This window comes from Plecotus auritus (genome assembly GCF_963455305.1).
Source record: "Plecotus auritus genome assembly, chromosome: 14".
In the NCBI taxonomy this organism is placed as follows: Eukaryota; Metazoa; Chordata; class Mammalia; order Chiroptera; family Vespertilionidae; genus Plecotus; species Plecotus auritus.
The window spans coordinates 7,299,215-7,317,457 of record NC_137780.1 but is presented as its reverse complement, the minus strand read 5'-3'; the positions used below and the strand labels follow the sequence as shown (position 1 = coordinate 7,317,457).

Below are 18,243 nucleotides of genomic sequence, written 5' to 3'. Positions count from 1 at the left end.
GTAAGTCCCATGCAAAATGTAGAACATCCTCTATAATAAAGATGTAATATGCAAATGGTTGTTACGCCATGAAGCGTAATGACCGACCACATAATGACAAGATCACGGATCAGCAGGAGGGTGGGGCAGCAAGCTACAAGCGGGCGGGGGCCCTGCAGCAAGCTATGAGGGGGGGCAGGGGGGAGGTGGGTGGGGGAGCTACAGGAGGGCTGGGCAGCGGGCTACTGGCGAGCTACTGGCACACGGATTCATGCGCAGGGCTACTAGCGTTCAAATAAAAAATTATTTGCCGTCTATCTGAAATTCAGATTTAACTGGCATCCTGTATTTTATCGGGCATTTCCACTGCAGGTTCTGGTCCCCTGGGGGATTTGGGATGAGTGAGAAGGAGGGGCGGGTGGGGGTCCACTTACCAGCCCAGGAGAACGGCCGAACGAATGGCCCAGCCTGGGCACCCTGTCTCCTTGGAGCCTCGGGCTCCTCTCCCCGCCCCCCTCGCCTCCTGGCCAAAATGGCACCATGGCTCAGCCAACCCCACTCCAAGCCTTCTCCAGAGGCCTCCCGCCGAGACACCCGCCCTCATCTGACCGCTTCCGCGCAGAGATGTACACCGGAGAAAAAATGCTTGTAAGAACGCGCCTGCTGCCACCTCCTCTTGTTTTGTTTCCCAAGAAAGGCTGCAGAAAGGCTCTGTGGGGCCTCTCGCCTGGAGGCTGCCCCTCATTTCTTTCTTTCCCCATGCAGACCCCCGACCGCCTACTGTATTCAACAGACGCCAAGAAACAAATGGGTGTTTGTTCTCTTCCATCATAATTTCAAAACCCGAATGAAAGCGAGGGCTGAGCCAGCACGGCCCGCTGGCCTGGCGGAAGTAGTTAGGGCTCTACACCCACAGACACCAGCCTGCCTGAGCCCCCCCGCCCCCCCCACGACCTCACACCACTGATCCGTGATTATCACGCTGCAACGTCACATCTATTGAACAAGCACAGGAGGAGAGAGCTCTCCGTCCCACGCTTCTGCGTGGGTGGGCTTGCCGTGAAAGTACTTACCGCAAAGCCACAAAATGCATGGGGACAGGAAGGATCACTGACACCTTAATAAAACGAGGGGTGAGATTAATGGCGCCCCAGGACAATCTGTTTCCACTGGGTGCAGAGAAAATTAATTTCTGAAGACGTTTCGTTTAGCTTTGCAATATTCTGCGGTTGAACGGTGGATGCTGGGAACTTTTCTCTCCTATCCCTTAAGCTTAAGGATGGGGGAGCGGGGGAAGCCAGTGTTATGTCTGGTTGTAAGTACGGCTTCGTGGCAGAGGAGCGGGCTTGCTGCCTCAGCTCAGGATGGAGGCCAGCAGGGTGTCTTTAGTGAACAGTTAGGGCCCACCATCGTTCTCAGCTCTGCACCTCCCATGGAGACATCGGCTCTCATCACCCCACATTCACCTTCCAAAAGGGTAAGAGGTGTTACCTTCCAGAGCAAGGCACCGGGGTGGGCTGGACGACCAGATAAGGTTGTGTAAGCACTCGAGATACTCCGACCCCTCGAGCTTGAACCCGGGGAAGCAGCGGTAGGCGATGACCGTTCCCACCGGGAAGGAGGTCTGGAACTCGGAGATGTTCACGTAGCCGTTGGAGGAGGCCAGTGGCCTCAGGCAGCCTGGGGAGAGGCAGAGCGAAAGGGGGAAGTCTTAGCCGGTCATCTTTGCACACCCAATATAAACCCAGCTCTCGGATTGCCCCGCTCTAAATGTGGCCTCTGAGCCACGAACACCTTGGTCCTGAAAGTTCAGATTCCTGCTCAGTTGGCGTGGCTCAGTGGTTGAGCGTCGACCTAGGAACCAGGAAGTCACGGCTCGATTTCGGTCAAGGGCACGTGCCCGGGTTGCAGGCTCGATCCCCAGTGTAGGGCGTGCAGGAGGCAGCCGATCAATGATTCTTTCTCCTCATTGATGTTTCCATCTCTCTCTCCCTCTCCCTTCCTCTCTGAAACCAATAAAATACATTTTTCTTACAAAGTTCAGACTCCTTATCCACCTGCCTATTCTATTTGTGATGCGCAAACTTGATTTTACAGTAGCAAATGGCACTAGAGAATGGGAGGAGTGGGGAGCAGTGAGGCAGGGGGAGCTGAGGAGCCAGGTGCCCCCAGCAGGTGGTCCCAGCCCTAAATGCACGTGAGAATCACCTGAGAAACTTACTAAACACACAGGGTCAGTGGACACCCTGGGCACCCCGATCTCTCTGGGTTTTTTTTTTTGTTTTTTTTAAATATATATTTTTATTGATTTCAGAGAGGAAGGGAGAGGGAGACAGAAACATCAATGATGAGAATCGTGGATTGGCTGACTCCTGCACGCCCCCTACTGGGGATCGAGCCTGCAACCCAGGCATGTGCCCTTGACCGGATCAGTCCGCAGGCCGACGCTCTAACCACTGAGCCACACCGGCTAGGGCTGGATCTCTTAGAAAGCTCCCCAAGTAATCCTAACGGGCCGTGCTGTCAGGGCTGACAACCACTGAGTGCCACAGAGGAAAAGGACACCCCGCTGTGTCAACGACAGCGGTGGGGTGTCGAGGAGGTTAGGACACAAACTGTCCCGCTGTCACAGAACACGGCCCAGGTGCCTGCGCGAGGAGATGAAACTGTCGAAAAGCCCGTTGTGCTTCATGTGAACTAGGCCAGGCACCCTGTGGGGCAGCGGTTCGCAAACTTGAGAAAGACCCAGATGGGGGGGTCTGCGTGGGCACAAGGATTCGCATCCCTGAGGCTTCCGGGCGGTGCTGCCAGGGCGGCTGGAGGGTGGGGACCAGCTCCGAGAACCCCACCGTGGTGAGACCGCACCCTGGAAACCTGCGCGCTCCCCGCGTGGACTGAGCCCCGAGGTCACACACCGACTTCTGTAAAACACCAGCTGCCTTTTTTGCCTCGAAGCCCGTGCAGCCCCGGGGACTTCCCCGGCCCAGAATCCATTCCGCGTGGCATCGCGGTGACTGTGGGACGTCTTATGGCCTCCGCAGCGTCACTGGAGGGTATAATGACCCCGCAGAGCGGCCTCTCTTCCCAGGGAGAACTAATTGTGCGTGAAGTAAATACTGTGTAATGGAAATACCTCGTTCCTTCCAATCACCAGGGACAGATTCCACCAGCTGCCTGGACCCTTCTCCGAAGTGACTGTGAGATAGTTTGCACTGAGCGTCCAAGAGCTTGCTGTACGGCAAATGGCTTCGGTCCTCGCCCCAGCACGTGGGGTCTGGGTATCAGGGCAGAACTTAAGGAGGAACTCCCTCTGGGGTGACCCTGCCCTGCTCCGTGATGGCACCGCAGTGCTTGGTGACCCAGCAGACCTCCGCCCAACACCAGCCTGCGCTCAGGAGGGGCGGGATCTGAGCTGTGTGGGCTCAGGCCCGCCTTCAGCCCATCCCCCAGGCCTTGCACAATCATGTATTTGTTTTGTTTTCTGAGCTGACAATGTTCGTGGCAAAAGTGAAATGTGTGAGGGGAGGTTGGGAATCAGGGGGGAAAAAAAGAATCAGTGAGTGAGAACAAGAAAAGCCAATTCATCCTGGAGACAAGTAAATCTACTGGAGCCTCTGGGCATCGCTGGCACCAAGACGGTGCCCGTGCCTCCTTTGGGGGAGTGTACAGTGGACCTTGAACACCCTGGGGTGAGGGGCGCTGAGCCGAACGCAGCTGAAAACCCACGTATGAGCGTGACTCCTGCAGAAGCTCAGTCGGCCCTCAGTTTATGGGGGAGATTGGTTCCAGGACCCCCGTGAATACCCAAATCCGAGGATACCCCAATCCGAGGATACCCCAATCCGTGGATGTTCAGGGTCCCTCTTACAAAAAGACCTAGACCAGGGGTGGGCAAACTTTTTGACTCAAGGGCCACAATGGGTTCTTAAACTGGACCCGAGGGCCGGAACAAAAGCATGGATGGAGTGTTTGTGTGAACTAATATAAATTCAAAGTAAAGGAGCGGAGGGGAGAGCAAGAGAACCGGATAGAACAGCCGGATCCGGCCCGCGGGCCATAGTTTGCCCAAGGCTGACCTAGACGAATGCGCACTATAGTGCTAAGCTACCCGCCTCGGTTGACTGCCTTCCCCTAAGTAAGAACTCCCCTGACTCACCTGAGCAGGAGGCATGGGGACACCGCTCTGGGAAACACAGGTTCCCACGGGAAACGGTGGCCTTGGAGCAGCCCCCGCCCCTCGCCCCAGAAGGAGGTGGAAGGGGCTCTAACTCGTGCAGCCGATCAGAGAAGGAGACATGCCCTCTTGGTTGGAGACAGCCTGTCTCAGTGTAACAGGGAGAGTCTGGCTTCCACGCCATCGTTCAGGAGGATTTCTATCTGCACGTCTAGACTAGAGAGAAGGCTCCCCGGGCATTAGCTCCTGGATCTATGGGTGCAAATGGAAGTGACAGAGCAAATGGCACTCTTAGGGCCAGCTCCATCGCCCCTGGGGGCTCGAGGGGTGGCAGGCTGTCTAAGGCAGCCCGAGTCCTCATTGCTCGTGCCGTGCCCAGGCGGGGGGGGGGGGGGGCAGCCTAAGGAAGCCGGGGCATCAGTGAGGCCAAGGGGTGGAGGGGAGGACGGGCACAGAGCAGGGGCACCGCCTCTGTGGGGACCGAGAGCTCTGAGGAGGAAGGAGGGTGGTGGGTCATACCGATGTTTGAGGAAGCAGGCCTCCCAAGAGCAGCCGGCCAGCTGTTTTGTTGTCCAAGAACTCCACAAGCGATGTTTTGGCTGAGGTTTGAGTAAGGGGTGGTGGAGGGGAGGGGCAGAGTGGCCAGGCAGAGCAGGGTACAGACAGCCTTTTGTGGGCAAAAAGGGCACCTACAGAAGCGTATTGTAGTCCTGCCGGCATGGCTCAGCGGTTGAGCATCAACCTATGAACCAGGAGGTCACAGTTTGCTTTTTTTTTTTAACGTTTGTAGAACCTTAATATGTCTTTTATTATTATTATTAATTTCTTTATTGATTAAGGTATCACATATAATTGTCCTCATCCCCCCATTCCCATCCCAATCCCCTCCCCACGCATGCCCCCACCCCCCTGTTGTCCGTGACCACTGGTTAGGCTTATATGCATGCATACAAGTCCTTTGGTTGATCTAGGACAGCCGTGGGCAAACTACGGCCCGCGGGCCGGATCCGGCTGTTCTATCCGGTTCTCTTGCTCTCCCCTCCGCTCCTTTACTTTGAATTTATATTAGTTCACACAAACACTCCATCCATGCTTTTGTTCCGGCCCTCCGGTCCAGTTTAAGAACCTATTGTGGCCCTCGAGTCAAAAAGTTTGCCTACCCCTGATCTAGGAGGTCACAGTTTGATTCCCCGTCAGGGCACATGCCCGGGTTGCGGGCTCGATCCCCAGTGGGGGGCGTGCAGGAGGCAGCCGATCCATGATTCTCTCTCATCACGGATGTTTCTCTCTCTCTCCCCCTCTCCCTTTCTCTCTAAAATCAATAAAAAATATATTTTTAAAAAGAAGCATATGGTATTTAAGTGACATAAAAGGACATAGAAAGAGCAGGAAAACAAATAGAAAAGATCAAGGCAAGAAGTGGCCGCAGTCTGAGGTCATTTTCTCGCCATGACTCCGAGGGGCCCGCGGGACTGGAACGAATTCGTGGTGAATAAAGTTCATCTCAAGAAACAGCCCAGCCTAGGAGCAAGCTGCTGATTCTGTGGATTTGTCTCTGAAAGTGTCAATGAGCCACGGGTCTCCTTGGAAAACGCAATCCATGACACGCTAAACACCACGGAGGGTGAGGGTGGGCTGCCCCTGTCCCTGTCCGAAGCCTTTGTTTGTTCCGGGGCCGTGACTCTTAAGCTCTCGTAAGAAAATGACTGATCTCCTACTACGGGGCGCGCGAAGGAACGTCAGAGCCCGCCGGTTATGATCTCCAAGCACCAAGTGAACATCCGTCTCAACTGGAATGTGCTAGTGACTTTGGTGCGAGTAAGCTTGCTCTCCCTCGGCCTTGAACTTGGAATTATGCATTGGGCTTCTTGGTCCTTCTGTCCGAGTCACGTGTCGAAAAATAAAAATCAGAACTAATGTGACCCTGAGGGCTTAGTTTCCGAAACAGGGCCCTGCATGTCAGTCCAGGCTAATTTACACACACACACACACACGCACACACACACACGGGAGAGGATAAATATTCACCGTGTAGTCTGGACGGAATTTGAATTTGATTATTTTTCTGGTTCCTCATGCATTATACAAAGGGACAGCATTAGTAAGAGAAAGTAACCGCTGTAAATTGGCTTGAAATATATTCTTACCACCAGTGGAATAAGTATAAATGTTTTGTTACTTCCATTAAGTGCACAGCAGTTTATCACCGTGTCCACAGCCCAGGTCTGAGCCTCCTAACTCTTCCCCTACTTGCGGTTTCTCAGTAGAGGAGGCATCCAACATGCTAACGAACTACCTGGCTCCCATTTAAACTTTAAAACTGGTGTACAGCGCAGCCGGTGTGGCCCAGTGGTTGAGCATTGACCTATGAACCAGGAGGTCACGGTTCCATTCCAGGTCAGGGCACATGCGTGAGTTGCAGGCTCGATCCCTAGTAACGGGCATGCAAGAGGCAGCTGATCAATGATTCTCTCTCCTCATTGATGTTTCTCTCTCTCTCTTCTTCTTTGAAATCAATAAAAATATATTTTAAAAAACCACAATAACAAACAAACAAACAAAACCTGGTGTACAGAGCTGGAGAAAACCCCAGGAAATGATGGGGGAGAGCGTGCTGACCAAGGGGAAGATACAGCGGGGCCATGTGGGCAGCGTGGGTGGCTCTGCTTTCCTGTCTGTCAGAGAAACGTGCGCACGCTCTACACCACCGCCTGCGAGAAGAACCGGCGAGAATGACAGCTTCCGTCTCGTACCTTGACAGATGGGCAGATTGTCCCACGTCCCGTCATCGCGACATAAGGAAGCCAAGTTGTACAGGTCGGGGTACCGGATCTTGAATCCCTCGTGACAAGTGATGTTCAGCTTGTCTCCGTGTCTGTAGGTCTTGTTATGGATCTCGGCATCTTCGATGAAAGGGATACGGCAATCTGCGGTCGTGTGAAAAGGACACGTTATTGTTGGGACTTAAAACGGTTGTGGTTCACAAGGAAGCTCGTTATTTGGGGACCCGCCCGGGTCTGACAAATGGCTCTCATTTATCGTGAGACTCAGGCCCCAAGGACAAGTCCCAGAGGCTCGGGAAGAGGGACCGAGTGGGCGGGGATCCGGAACAGTGGAGCTGATGGACGATCTCGTAAATACGAGAAGAAAGACCAGAGTTGGGGGACCCACCTGAACGACCCATCCGGTTCCCCGCTGTGCACACAGCGCCGTGCAGCCCGTCCGGCTGGTCCTGCCCAAGCAGGGCCTGCGGGCGAGGGCCTGGGTCTGGTAAGAAAAGCGCTTTGCAGGAGAGCAGGGGACTGGGCCCAGGTTGCATCTGCTCTGAGCGTCTCCCATCCGCCTTATCGGTTTGGGAAGATCATAAACACAGCGGCACGGCACCGCTGCTCATCTCACAGGGGCTCGGAGCAGGCGGCCCACTGCCGCCCACGCCCACGGAGGGAGTGAGAACAGGATGCGCGTGGAGGGGGTGGGGGTGGCGGACAGGCGGAGGCTGCGAGTCAGGAGGAGGGAGGGGGAGGAACAGCGAAATGACCAGCAGATGAAATAAAATGAATCAACTCTATCCACTTCCACCTCTTGCTACATCCAGTTCACCACGCAGGCCACTCCATCCTGTGCCGCCAGGTTGGGGCCTGCTCCCTCCGCCCCCTCCACCCTAAACACCATCCAACCCATCCTGGCTCAGTCACGTTGGTCCCCAGGCGCCTCTCTCTCTCCCATCGGCACATCTCCGTGTAACCAGTGGGGGCTGTTTATTTCTCCGTTTAGACGCAGCCAGCCCCTGACTTACAGAGGAGCCCAGTCCAAGTTTGCTGCTTCCGAAATTGTTGAGACAAGGCGAAAGCCAAGGGCACCACCTTGACCATCAAAGAGACTTCTTCCAGAAATGTCTCCATGCTCTAAGAGATGTAGGTTTCTCAGCCACTCATAAGGAACAGAATCTCACCCTCGCTGGTTTGGTTCAGTGGGTAGAGCGTCGGCCTGCGGACTGAAGGGTCCCAGGTTCGATTCCGGTCAAGGGCACATGACTGGGTTGTGGGCTCGGTCCCCAGGAGGGGGTGTGCAGGAAGCAGCCGATCAATGATTCTCTCTCATCATTGATGTTTCTATCTCTCTCTCCCTCTCCCTTCCTCTCTAAACTCAATAAAATATATTTTAAAAAAATAAAGCATCCATCTGTTTTGGTGAAGTCTCTGAGCTGGGAGACAACCCACTTTCATACAGGAGTAACTCTAAAAGATAAGTATGACTCACCGGCTTTTGAAAAATGCCCGCCCCTCCCACAGTTTCAATGAATAAAGGAGTGATCTCCCATCTTTACGGCCACCTTTAGCTCATGTGTCAAGTAGAATCTTTTAATTAAAAACATACAAGGTAATAGCAATACTTAAACTCACATTGCACCTTTTCCCCCAGGAAGCTCAAAGAAACTTCTTTTTTTTAATGGGTTTTGAGAGAGAGAGGAAGGGAGAGAGAAAAACATCGATGTGAGAGTGAAACATTGATCGGCTGCCTCCTGCAGGGATCGAGCCCGAAACCCGGGCATGAGCCCTGACCAGGAATCGAACCCGGGACCTTTCAGTGCACGGGATGATGCCCAACCAACTGAGCCACACAGGCCAGCGCTCAAAGAATTGGAAGATTTCCACGTAGGCTGACTGTGAGACCCGTGGGCTCCGGCTTCCCCCAGATCCCTTTTGATTGGCTCAGCGTGGATTTATCTGCAGCCGACCTGCAACGAGGAACCAATGGGACCAGAGACCGTTCGCAGAGCTGCTCGAGGGAGAAGGTGAGGAGAGGAGAGGAGAGCTGTGGGGAAAACAGTCCTGCAACAGACAAACCCACTGCACGGAACGGAAGTGCCACGGCGCTCGGTCTCCCTCCCTCCTCAAGGGCGACGCCGGGGCGGGGGGGGGAGTCAAAGAGGAAAGGGAAGTTCTGTTTCTGCACCCCAAGGTGCTCAAGGGTCACCCTGAGTCCACCCAGTGGCGAGAGCTCCAGCTAGAGGCGTCTGACCTTTCAAATATCCAAACGCCCTCCCCAGGAGTGAGAACCCTAAGGGAGGAGGGCCCGGGGTGCTGTGGAAGGTTGTCTCGTACCCCAGGGGAGGCCCTGGCCCCACCCAGGAACTATGTGCCGTGATTTATTTTGTCTCTTTAAAACACACACACACACACACACACACACACACCAAAATCCAACACTGCTATCCAGCCGGTATAACAAATGCCCTGGTTACTGAATGTAGTCTGCATCCCAGCTGCACCCAGGGATGGTTAAGTAGTGAAAGCTTCCCATTAATATTGATAATGAAAAGGTTCTGGCTGTTCATAACACAAATGGATTTGAATTCATTTCACTTTAGTCACGCTGGGACATTGTGTTGTTTTTTTTAAATACGACTTCTCTATCTGTGCACACTGTGGTCTGACTCAGGGCTACGCTGCCCCGGCCCCTGTTGGGGTGTGCTGCTGGGACGTGTCTTTCCACGGTCTGATTTGACGTGTTACGTGTTTGTAAAGGGCATCCATGTAGAGTCAACCTTCCTTCATGGCCATCTTTTCTGATGAAAGGACTAGAGGCCTGGTGCACGAAATCGTGCACGGGTAGGGTCCCTAGGCCTGGCCGGTGATCAGGGCCGATCTGCAGAGCGACTGGCGGGGTGATCGGTGGAGCCCCCGCTGGCACCCGCCTTGGCCAGCCTGGGGCCTGCGGGCTGGGGGCAGCTCCTGCATTGAGCGCCTGCCCCCTGGTGGTCAGTGCACATCATAGCGACCGGTTGTTCCACCGTTTGGTCGATTTGCATATTAGGCTTTTGTAATACAGGATTGTATTTACCCAGGGAAAGTGACCCCAGGAGACGCAGTTGAGGGGGGTTTAGAACAGAAGAGGCCCGGGCGGAGGCTGTCACGGTATTCCCATTGGCAGCCCTGTGCCCACGGGTCATATTTTCAGGCCTTTGCCAACTCCAGGGTCTCCTCTCCACCTTACGGGTCACCTCCCCTGCTCCCTGGACCACAAGCACTCCCACCCCTGCGTAGGGACGGGCAGGCTCAGGGAAGCAGCTCGGAGAAGCAGACAGCTCCCTATGCATCTCTAGGTTGGAACCTCGGGTGCCATGAAATTCATCCAGTGCCCGTATTATCGATCCCGTGAGCCCAAACTTCTATGCATCGAGTTTACTGGGAATAAACCAGTTGCGACTGGAATAAAGCGGCCGTGAGAGAAGGAAGATGGCGGAGACACGTGGCAGCATGAAGTGGAGAATAAGAGAGAGGGAATCTGTGTAAACGAACAAGAAAACGAGTGTGTACTAACCACCCGGCTTCTGTAGAGCACTTTCCTATTATAAAGCATTGTAATGCACATAAACTTAATCTCTTTACATCCGCATCTCAGGCAGAACTGTGATAGCGTGGGACACTGGAGGGAGTCCAGGTGACAGTGAGGAGACCGGGGGCTGAACACGTCTGTCCCCAAATCGCCGATCAACTCTGGGAAGGCTCCTGCCTCAGGCCGGGACTCAGTTTCTCTATTGGTCACACAAAAATTAAACCAGAATGAGGACTTGGACCGGAGGATTGCTATACATCTCTTCCACCCTGAACTTCGACGGTGCCATTTACAGTAACACTGTGCTGTTTTATAACTGATTAGAATGGGCTTTTGCGCCCTAGCCGGTTTGGCTCAGTGGATAGAGCATCGGCCTGTGGACTAAAAGGTCCCAGATTCGATTCCGGTCAAGGGCATGTACCTTGGTTGCGGGCACATCCCCAGTAGGAGGTGTGCAGGAGGCAGCTGATTGATGTTTCTCTCTCATCGATGTTTCTAACTCTCTATACCTCTCCCTTCCTCTCTGTAAAAAACCAATAAAATATATTAAAAAAAAAAAAAAGAATGGGCTTTTGCGACACAAAGAAGGTGAGACGTGACCTCGCGGGAGGAGTGGGGGCGGGATCCAGCTCTGCCAGTTACTCATCAGCTGTGTGACCTTGACGAAGTAGGTGAACCTCTCTGAGCCTCAGTTCCTAATGAGAACAACATGTCTCATCTTGGGGGGGAGACTGTGCCTGTTAGAGGAGAGAGCGAGCACAAAATTTTACACCGTAATGACCTAGAAAAATGAGCTAATTCATTACTGTGATTACTAGTACCGACTCGCAAGGATTCATTAGCCTTCTAAGGATGACCCGACAAGGGATACAAATGGATTCAGCAGCCCTTCCTATTTCCTATCAATTCTGATCAGGGAGTAAAAGCTCTGTATAAATCAAGGAGCGGGGGGTGGATTTTCAGCTTCCTCACTGCTACATGACACCCAGGGCATAGACTTGTGGGTGTCCCCGCCCCCCTATAAGCTACGTGGAATAGAGAATGGATATTCGGACGTTGGCAACGATGATTTTCTCCACCATCAGGGCAACAAAGGCCATCTCTTTACACAGATCTCTCAAAGGCCAACAACATTACCATTACTATTAAAAACCAACAGGCCTTCCTACTTAGAAAGGCAATGCCTGTTCTCCCAAGCTTTCTAAAAAATACAATTAGAGCATACCATTTTCTTAATTGTTGAAAGTATTACAAATAGTAGTACATACGTCATGCCATTTTGACCAGAATGCAGGTCCTTTGGAAACACATGGCCTTATCTCCCTCTGCATAATAATACAAGGACTGACCCAACACAGCCACCCCACTTACACAGCCCCTAAGCAAACACTGAGGTTAAGTGCTAAGCATTAGCTGGTGTGGCTCAGCTGCTTTCTGGCTCCATCCCCAGGAGGGGGCGTGCAGGAAGCAACCAATCAATGATTCCCTTTCATCACTGATGTGTCTCTCTCTCTCCCTCTCCCTTCCACTCTGAAATCAATAAAAAAAAATATTTTTTAAAAAAATAATAGCTCATCATGACCAATAAATTGAGGGGTGGTTGCTAGAATAAACGTCTCCCTTGTCAACCTGTCATTGCTGTCACAGTTGTTACTTTCCTTAAGTGAATCACGTCTAACACAGAACTGATAAGTAGTAATTGACTTAATCCTCTGAATCAGACATTGCCTGTATCATTAAATATCGTTTTTTGCCCAATATATCTACTGCGCTTTTTATGGAGTAACACAGAAATGAGGGTGGAGGTGGCAGCCCAATAATAAACAGCCCTAATGTGATCTGAGCTTCTCTCCTGCATCGACAACAACGGTGATGAATTGGATGGTAACTGAGATCGAGAAGGGAGATGATCGCGTCTCACGCTGAGATGGATTTAGGTGCCCCAGCCCTCGTCACACGCGCGTGCTTTTCCGTCAGCGTGCAGGCCTAGCTCTGAAACGAGGGCAGCATCCCCGGGCACGGACCCCCCCGGCACACACAGCCTTGTACCCCTGCAGCCATGGCCACGCAAGCTGGCCACCACGCAGACACTGACCGCGTGAGAGGTTTCCATGGGGCGGAGGGCGGGTGTCAGCACTTTACCTTCTTGCACACAGATGGATCTATCGCTCGGGATCCATCCTAGGGTCCCATTGAGATGCTTCACACACAGTCTCTTCGTAGAGCCCTTCAGCTTGAATCCGTCTTGGCAATGGTAGCGGGAGACGGAGCCTTCGAAGAAAACCCCTCCGCTGGGCGTCCTGAAGCCATTCTCGGGGACGCCGGGGTCAGCACACACCTGAAGGTCATCGAACCCTACAGGGACAGAGAGAAGAAGAGGTGTCCGAACACATTCCAGCGCCGAGGGTCTTCCCAGGTAAGTGGCAGCTACTGTGTTCTTCCCAACACCATGGACCCCCCAACCACACCAACCGGAGAGCCAGGACTGCAGGCTCCCTAGCGCACATCTCCCTCTGCTCTTCGCTGCTCGCTTAGAACGGCGCTCATTAGCGTTTCAGTGCCATGACCGGGGTCGCTTTTCAAGGAGGGAGATGAGGACACATAAGCCACAAAAGAAACCGCCTCAACAGCTGGACGAAATGCTGCCGGTGGAGCGAGGAGACATGGGCCTTGAAGGGCGGGGAAGATTTCTACAGGCAGAACCAGCTGTGTGGAGGGAGGCCTGGCCGGCGTTCTAACGGGAATGGCATGAGCGAGGGCCTGTGCTCAAGACGGCGGCCCAGGTTTGGGGAGCAGAAAGTGGGCTCCATAGCTCTACGGCTGTGTGGAAGAGGCATGCTGGGAATGCCAACCTTCGCCCTACCCCCTGTCTCTCACCCCTATCTGCCAGGCCTCAGTCAAGGTTCTCCTTGAAGGTCTAGAACAGGGGTGGGCAAACTTTTTGACTCGAGGGCCACAATGGGTTCTTAAACTGGACCAGAGGGCCGGAACAAAAGCATGGGTGGAGTGTTTGTGTGAACTAATATAAATTCAAAGTAAAGGAGCGGAGGGGAGAGCAAGAGAACCCTCCGCTCTTTCGGCTCTGCGGGCCCGATAGAACAGCCGAACGGGCTGGATCCGGCCCGCGGGCCGTCGTTTGCCCATGGCTGGTCTAGAAGGTCTCCTGAACCCCACACTCCCCCACCCGGCCCCCCTGTGTCCCTCTGCTGTGACGTGAAGGCCAATGTCTCCTCGCTCCACAGTCCTGCATTGAACTAGCTGGAGAATGACCGCCTCTCATACAGGACTGTGAGCCCTTCAAGGACAGGTCCTATGACCTTCTCATCTTGGCATCCAGCATCTCTCACAACATCCTACAGAGGAAGCGCTCCATCAGTGTTTGCGGAATGAACAAACGGAGTTGGGAAAGGAAGCTGGAGACCTACTGGGCGATCTCAAGAAGCCAGGCTAAGCGAGGAGGCCAGTGTGGAGCCAGGGGGCAGGCCAGTGGGCCAGGGAGGCCGACAGGTGGGGTGGGGAAGAGGCGATGAGCCTGAGAGGGCATGAGGGTGCTAGAGGGGCAAGGATGGCACCAGGGTACAAGGCACTTCAGGTCCTTTGTCAACTGACGGAAGGTCAGGGTGAGGGAGATGACCAGGTGGCTGAGATGAAGGCAGATCCTTGACACAAACACAGCTGTCCTGGGCTGGTGGGGAAGCCGGGCATGAGGAAAGGTCCTCCGTGTGCACATGATCTGAACGCACTGTCAGAGGGAAGGAAGGTAGCGCACCTCTTAGCTCTTACACAACCAATGGACACATCCTCACGGAATAGGTACCAAAAATAGACACTCTAACCCAGGGCTCACCCCTCTTAGGGTGCTCCTCACCCTGACTGTCCCCGCTGGTCTACTCAGCTGTCTCTCTCACGGGGCTGTGAATCTGGGACGGGGAGACCAGATCTTATTCTTCACCTCCTCAGCACCTAGCATGGTGCGTTGTGAGTGTGGACATCCTACAAGCGCTGCTAATAAAAGAGGAACGAATGGATGAATGGAGGGAGGGTGGATAAAGAATAGGTGGGTGGATGGAAGGATAGAGGATGGGTGGATGGATCAGTGGGTGATGGATAGACGGATGGATGAATAAAGAATAGATGAATAAATGGATGGATGGATGGAGGATAGGCGGGTGGGTGGATAATGGATGATGTATGAAGCCACACACCATGTGCTCTGCTGGATTCATCAGGCAAACGTCCCTACCCCCTGCCCTATTGCTTTGAATCACCTCTAAGCCTATGTATTCCAGAGACAAAGGAGGTATGATATCCCCCCTGGCCCCCTGGGCACAGACACACTCTCTTCCAATGCCCTCTCACCTTCTCTTCTCTTACCTGAATGGACCACACTCTACATTCTTACAATCTCTTCCGATCCACATCCCCAGACACCCAGCCCTCCTCCTCCCTCTCCAATGTAGGGCCAGAGGTGGTGTATGCCAGGGATTCGGCTGAGATATCTGTGCCCCACACCCCCCCTCCAGCCTCAACACATGCTTTTTGACCAGTCACAGCCTGCTAACAAATGAGCCATGCTGACTGATGGGTCCTGGGCACAGACCCTTACCATCCTGGGCCAGAGAAGAACAGATAAGTCAAGGGGGAGATGAAGATCCGGCCCCGGATCTATCAGGAAAATGACCCCTGCCCTAATAAATAAATGATGAAGATCATCATTCAGAGCTTCCTCGTGAATCCAATTCGTACTCTTCCTTTACATATCCCTTCCCCTTTAAAAGGACATCCCCGCCCAGTCTCTGCTTTCACGTAACCATAGTTACCCTCTGACTCTGTGTCCATGCCTGGGCCTGTGCTGGTGATCAGGATGCTGCTGGCCGTGGGGTCTAGCCGTTGGCGAAGAGGGGAATGAGAACAAGCAGTGAAAAGAAAGCAACTGGAAGGTGGGGCGCATAAGAAGAAAAATATTCTTCATTTTGGACAACTAATCCCATCGAGCAAGATAGTAATTTTCTAGGGTTTGAAAGAGCTGCGATTCCACCTTTCAAATTGCCCCCAAGCGGATCGGGTCCCAGCCTGGGCCATTTTTTTCCTGTGGAGCTGTTCTCTTGGTGTCTCTATAATGCTGATGAGCAGCCCCGTCAGATAACATGTCCACTGAGGAGGCGGGCTGGCCTTGGGGCTGGGGAAGAGGAGTGGGAAGAGGAGTGGAAAGTAACGTGCATGCCACCCACCGAACAATCTTATCCTAGGATCCTGCAGTCTTGAAACCCCAACCCATCTCCCTCCCATTCTTCAAATTCTGTGACTGCTTTGGATCCAATAGCCACAGCTTGGAGAAGGGAAAGACGTTCATGGAGTGATTTCCGACATGTATGTTTTGGGGGTCAGATGGAGGATGGAACATTCAATTTTATTTTATTTTTTTTAATATATTTTATTGATTTTTTACAGAGAGGAAGGGAGAGAGATAGAGAGCTAGAAACATGGATCAGCTGCCTCCTGCACACCTCCTACTGGGGATGTGCCCGCAACCAAGGTACATGGCCTTGACCGGAATCGAACCTGGGACCCTTGAATCCGCAGGCCGACGCTCTATCCACTGAGCCAAACCGGTTAGGGCGGAACATTCCATTTTAATGTCCTCAGACGTGGCATCCCCTAGCACTTCCTCCTGAATTCCACGGAGTGCAGCATTTATAGACAAGAGCGAGTCTCTGTGATGGTTCATTTCCTGTGTCAGCTTGGCTGGCCATGGAATGCCCAGATATTTGCTCCAACAGTATTCCGGGTGTGTCTGTGAGGGTGTTCTGGGCGAGATTAACATGTGAGTGGTTGACTGAGTACAGCAGACTGCCCTCCTTCCTGTGGTGGGCCGCATCTAATCCGTTGACTGCCTGCCCAGAATAAAGGCTGGGAAAGGCAGAATCCGCTCTCTGCCTGCCTGACCTCAAGCTGGGACACCATTCTTCCCTTGCCTTTGACTGGAACTTAGACCATCGGCTCTCCTGGGTCTCTCCAGCTGCCAACTGTAGATCTTGGACTTCTCAGCGTCTATAAATGCATGAGGCAATTCCTTATGAGTGTGTGTGTGTGTGTGAGAGAGGGGGGGGGGAGAGGGAGAGAGAGGGAGAGAGAGAGGAACTCCTATTGGTTTCTCTATTGTGAAATAAGTGAGATGGAAATACACATAAAACTTGACTGGCACGTGGTAAGTGCACAATGAATGTAGGTTATTCCTTTTCCCTCAGTCCCCTAAAGAACCAAAACATACAACTTCATAGAGAGGCACCGTCATTTCCAAAAATATTCAAGCTCTTTCCCCCCCTAATTTGCCCCAGAATTAAGTGTCTTTGCAAACGACTGTTGACTTGAAGAATAACAATGGAGTGCCTCTCTTGGCCAACAGTTAAGCCGTACGTTGGCAACATAAACCTCCAGAGAACTGAACTCTGATTTCTCGAACTTACGGCCCCAGCTTGGAGGGGGGGCTCGAGGGCCAGCAAGCAATTCCCAGTGCAGGGACAGCTCTGGTCTGTGTTACCAAGACAGCAGCCGGGTCCTTAGAAACCTCCACAGTGTCCGCTCTCAAGGCGAGCAGTCAAGCTCCACGGAGCCCCCGATGCAGGCGCAAGGCCACGTACATTCCTGGCCCCAGGGAGACACACCAAAACCAAACGGGAAAGACCAAGAACCTGAGGATTCATAGAGAAAGAGCTCTGAGCAAAAGAACCAGACGAAGACAAATTTTTCAGTAGGAGAGAACACAAAAAACTGGACAAAGGAAATCAAAGGTTTCTAAGTGGATTTTGTTTGTGAACTTAGTGCTGGACGATTCAGTGTATGAACAGTTATATATCTCAGAGGTATCTGGGCCCGGCCGGCGTGGCTCAGTGAGGGTAGAGCGTCGACCTAGGAACCAGGAGGTCACGGTTCGATTCCTGGTCAGGACACATGCCTGGGTTGTGGGCTCGATCCCCAGTGGGAGCGTGCAGGAGGCAGCCGGTCAGTGATTCTCTCTCATCCCCGATGTTTCTACCTTCCTCTCACTCTCCCTTCCTCTCTGAAATCAATTAAAAATGTATATTTTTTTAAAGAGATATCTGGGGGAAGAAAGGGAAGGTGATTACTATTACCATTTATTAGGCTAAACAGATTTTTCACTACAAAAGCAGTGTCTCTTGGGAAATACAGCTAAGACCGGGCTCGTTACTATAGTAATATTTCTGCCACAGCAACAGTGCAATATACTACTTATTACAGCAAATTTATACTAACAAGATACCAATTGAACCTAGTTTTGTGAAGACACAACAATGAGTTGGGGAATATGGAATTTATCCATGTGGGTTGAGGGCTCAGTATTCTGGATTTCATTACCCAGAGTACACATTGAACACTGCACCCTGGTAATATTATACTTATTAGTTACCGCCATAATAGCAACTCTGAATACTTGGATGGCAATCAAGCTAGGCAACTGTTCCCGAGAAATAGCGAGAATGTTTGCATGTTTCAAGAATGATCCAGAGATGAACAGAAAGTCTGCTGTGTCTGAGCAAGGAAATGTAGCAAAAATGAGTCTTAACAGCATCATTTAGACCTGATTAAAGTGGATGAAGCCCACAGATGTGGAAGTCATGGCGTCCCCCGTTTGATGCCAGGACTGATGTGTGCTCCCTGGGGATTTAATTCGCTTTGATTACCCCATTATTCTTGCATCCTTCCACTCCGTTTCAGGGCCAATAAAACTG

At 52.5% G+C, this 18,243-nt stretch overlaps 1 protein-coding gene across 2 annotated transcripts in view; it reads right to left on the bottom strand.

The window, feature by feature from the left end:
• The window catches only part of SUSD4 (sushi domain containing 4), a 75,165-nt gene that overhangs the window by 14,995 nt on the left and 41,927 nt on the right, over positions 1 to 18,243 (bottom strand). Inside the window, exons 3-5 of one of the 2 annotated variants that reach the window (XM_080650888.1) lie at positions 12,635 to 12,847; positions 6,907 to 7,080; positions 1,471 to 1,659 (exon numbers count right to left, since the gene is read on the bottom strand). In XM_080650888.1, the coding sequence (XP_080507014.1) occupies positions 1,471 to 1,659; positions 6,907 to 7,080; positions 12,635 to 12,847 (576 nt within the window). The remainder of the gene's footprint in view (positions 1 to 1,470; positions 1,660 to 6,906; positions 7,081 to 12,634; positions 12,848 to 18,243) is intronic. The other variant, XM_080650887.1, reaches the window with a different exon arrangement.